The sequence below is a fragment of the Anopheles ziemanni genome, chromosome 2 (assembly GCF_943734765.1).
Source record: "Anopheles ziemanni chromosome 2, idAnoZiCoDA_A2_x.2, whole genome shotgun sequence".
NCBI classification, from domain to species: Eukaryota; Metazoa; Arthropoda; class Insecta; order Diptera; family Culicidae; genus Anopheles; species Anopheles ziemanni.
The window spans coordinates 52,346,904-52,350,851 of NC_080705.1; the positions used below are offsets into that span (position 1 = coordinate 52,346,904).

The following is a 3,948-nucleotide window of genomic DNA, read 5'->3' on the forward strand; positions in this document are numbered from 1 at the left end:
GGCCACGGAGGGGCAGTTGTTTGTGCACCGTTTTAACAGCGTGCTTCCTTCTGGAACATTGTTTGCTTAGGAAACTGAAAATACTTCCGCGAAGTGTGTTGTCAAATCAACGAGACCCGACCCGGAGCGTGGTTGTCTTGCTTTGCATTATAAAACCATTTTTCACGCGACTTTCCAGTCGCACCATTAAACGGCGAGCGGGCTCTTTTATTGCCTGTTGACCGAAAACTCTAGATGAATATTAAACATCCTGTACGATTTCGTGTACGGACAAATATTGTCGCACTGGTTATCAGATAGGTTGTTTATGAATTTCTAGTTCATCCGTCGAACGTTTGATTCGAATAAAAATAAAACAAACAGCCCATAGAAACCAAAGGCACTTTTATTGATCCACATTTTATTGTACTTTTCAATCAGAACAATATGGTGAACTATTTTTGGAATTGGTCAAATTTCTTCGTCGCTCCACTGAAACCTTCCCACATCCGCCATCTTCTAGCGCAGTGAAACGAAAGACGATATAGGAAGCTACCCGATGGAGCAAAACCTTACCGTTATATAAAATGTATGCAACTTTTCCCTCCCGCCCTTTCTCATTTTTACAAAAAAGTTTCCCATGAAAAAGTATCACGCCCAAAGTTGAAAGAAAAACAAGCTGAACAGATAAAAAAGTGTTATAAAAATCCCGCTCTCTGTTCGCGTCATTTCCCAAACGAAATTTTCCCCGTCCCTACTGCGTGCACCTTCGCTTCCGGTCCATCGTTTGGCCGCTCGGGCAAAAGCTCATTTTGATGCTGCTTTTACCCGAAGCAAGCAGGGAGCGAATTCCTGATGTAAATTTTCCCAGGAAACAGCAACATTTCACCCAACCGGCGATGGGGGCGGAGGTGAACTCCCGTGTCACAGGGCGGTCAGGCGGGGTGTTACGTTTGCCAGAACCGTTGAGTTCACGGGTCGCAACGGCTCCTGCTGTAGCCGAGTGCGTTTGAAAGTTGTTTTCGTGCCCGTAAAGACACATGACGGTGACGTAAAAACTTAGGATCGCGGCCGCTGCAACTGGCACGCCATCGCCGGTGACGAAAGGAACCTCTAAATTGTACCGTAATGTGCCGAAAAATACAACACCTTCAACCATGACACCAAACGAAACGATGCTGCGGACAAACTGTGTCAATAAAGACGAAAAGTTTGTCGCTTCGTCGGACGAAGGGAGGCTGGGAGAAGGAGAAGGGCAGAAAGAGAACGAATGTGGAGCTGCCACAGAGTTTGATCGTTTCGGTCGATCGCAACCGCATGATAGACGGCAGTTAATTAAAGCAACTCGCAGGAAACAGACATACACACACGCGTACACCAGCCGGCAGTTGCTGTACGAAACATCGGGAAAAATAATCATGAAAGCGGTTTTGGCAGTAGTTTTGATATGCATCACGTCAGTCGTGGCACAGAGTGAGTAGAGAGTTTTGAGTGACGCGCGATCTTGTCCTGCGTGTTTGTGTGTCAAAAAACCACCACCAACACCCTCACGTGACGTTGAAAATGGAACATTAACGACACGTTTAATATGGGTCCTTTTTCGCCTGTTGCGTGTTCGGGTTAACCCTAAATATCGGTGTCAGATTGAGGGTAGGATCAGGGACTACGCACGATTAGTAAATAATTAGCAATCTTGGCGTATTGTGCTTCCAGTAAAAATAGATACATCCTTTATCTTCCGCGATAATCCCTCCTTCTTAGTTTCCCTTGGGCTCTCTTTGTAATGTGTAGGGTGTATGCTCCACTTCTGACAACAATACAAACACCTCCTGGGAGGTGAAACATAATGAGACACTTTAATATTTAAAGACCGTAAGGAGGGATTCCACGAAGCGAAGGGATAATAGTCAATCCGAGCAGTGTTCGGGAAAAGCTGCATATAGCAGGGAGAGACGTCAGCAGCCGATCAGCATAAATTTATGACAGCAACTCAACGCCTTGCCTAAAGTCAAGGCTCCAAGTCTGTTCGCTTCTCTACAAGCATTGTCTCGTTCCCTCCTTTACAGACATCGTGTGCTACTACGACAGCCGTGCGGCCAGCTATAGCACTCCGACGTATCCGAGCAATTTCAGCACAACACACTGCACCCATTACATCTACGACGGCATCGGTGTGACGAGTCTTGGGGATGTGCGCGTCCTCAGCAGCTACGATACATCATGTAACGCACAGTGGATCGTAATGAAGTCCAGAGCGTCCCTGGAGGACCGGGCTGCTTAGGGCCTTACTAATTCCCCATGTCCTTATCCTCTCGCCCCCTCCCACAGCTGGGTTTGCCGATTTCCAGGCCCTGCGCAAGAACGCCAACATCAAACTGTTCGTGCAGCTCGGCTCGGAGCGCGACGGCAGTAAAAGTTTGACGAACGTAATGTATAGCGAAAGTGATATAAAACGGTAGCACCACTTTCACCTTCCGGAAGGGTTCGGAAAGCGTGGAGGAGGAAAGGGAAGGGAACCTGAACTCGACCCTGGTGGGGCATAAATCTGACGAAAACTTTTTCCGATGTTTGTTCCGCTTTTGCGTAGGCCATCGCTGGACGCTGTGAGAGGCTGGTGAACAGCGTCGCCATCTTCCTGGAGCAGTACAACTTCGATGGCGTAGAAATCGACCGACGAACCAATGACTTCGATAAGGTAGGGGGATATTTGCGACTGAAGCCTTGGACGTCGTGTTTGGGGTTTGATTTGTTATTATCCTTCTGCAACGTTTAGGGAGCGCTGGCGAGATTCATCAACCGACTCCGGGCCCGGCTGTACATGATGAACAAGCAGCTGTCCGTGTCCGTTTCGGCCCAGCTGATCGATGCGTACGATATCACCTCCCTAAGCCTGTAAGTGGGTTGGAACTTTTCCCCGACCGCCAAACTGGAGGATGACTGAGAACTGGCGTATCGAAGCCTACTTGTTTAACCGGATTAACGATTCACTGATTCTTAGGTACGCCGACATGATAAACTTTCACGCCTACAACTTCACCGGCTCGTTCACCAGGACCGCCAATCTTGCTCCACTCTTTTCGGCCGGTTCTGCCACCTCGGCCGTCAGCGTGGTGAGTTTTTCCGTCGGTGTACTTCCGCTTGCCAAGTGCCAATCAGTGATGCATTTCAAACCATTCTCCCCCCCTTCGGGTTTTCGCGAAATTGCAGAACTCAACGCTTACGTCTTGGCTAACGGCGGGCGCTCGACGCAACAAGATAAATCTTGTGGTGGCCGCGTACGGTCAGACGTATGTGCTGACAAGCGAAGCCCAGAATGGCGTCGGAGCTAGCGCCATCGGTCCCGGTGCGGCCGGACCAAATACGAAGCGGGCCGGACTGCTCGCCCTCTACGAATTCTGCACGCTCGCGTCCTACACCCCGGCAACCGATGCGAATGCGGCCACCGCGTACTTCTTCAGCGGCAAGAACTGGGTCAGCATCGAGACGGAGGACACGTTGGTCCAGAAATATACCTATGTCCTGGATAATGGGCTGGCCGGAGTGGGCATCTACACGCTCGACCTGGACGACGCTACCAACGCGTGCTCCAAGGGGGCGTACCGGGTGGCGGAGCTGGCGTACCAGTATTTCAACGGCGCGTAACACTGGCGTAACAGTTGGGTAATATTTGGCAATAAAGGTAAACACCGACAGAGGTTCGCTGGCAACTCGGAAACCATTCGGCGTCTCTCGTGGGACGGGAAAGGACAGGCGAAAACCATCGGAACCTTACAAATAACGCTAATGAAAATTGATTCCAGCTATCTTTCCATCCATAACAGCTCCACTGACAGCTTAAGTGGCTCTACCCGGTGCTGCATGTTATTCCAGTTTATACGCTTTCTTCGGCCGAAAATCCTGTTTGATGTTTCGATAATGAATCCTTTGATATGCACAGCTATTTGGGGAAAATCTTTCTACGCCAAACCC

At 49.5% G+C, this 3,948-nt stretch overlaps 1 protein-coding gene across 1 annotated transcript; it reads left to right on the forward strand.

Moving 5' to 3' along the window:
- Positions 1-1,397: 1,397 nt before the first annotated feature.
- Positions 1,398-3,621, forward strand: LOC131293836 (chitotriosidase-1-like). The gene is made up of 7 exons (XM_058321889.1): positions 1,398-1,452; positions 2,046-2,201; positions 2,308-2,405; positions 2,567-2,674; positions 2,753-2,871; positions 2,978-3,089; positions 3,187-3,621. The coding sequence occupies exons 1-7, from the start codon at positions 1,398-1,400 to the stop codon at positions 3,619-3,621; spliced, it is 1,083 nt and encodes a 360-aa protein (XP_058177872.1).
- The last annotated feature ends 327 nt before the right edge of the window (positions 3,622-3,948 follow it).

What these genes read in the sequence shown, in the direction of transcription:
- LOC131293836 (XM_058321889.1), top strand. Translation starts at nt 1,398, where the DNA reads ATGAAAGCGGTTTTGGCAGTAGTTTTGATATGCATCACGTCAGTCGTG. An exon ending in GCAGTAAAAGTTTGACGAAC is followed by an intron (nt 2,406 to 2,566) that starts GTAATGTATAGC and finishes GCTTTTGCGTAG; the next exon opens with GCCATCGCTGGACGCTGTGA. An exon ending in GATATCACCTCCCTAAGCCT is followed by an intron (nt 2,872 to 2,977) that starts GTAAGTGGGTTG and finishes ACTGATTCTTAG; the next exon opens with GTACGCCGACATGATAAACT.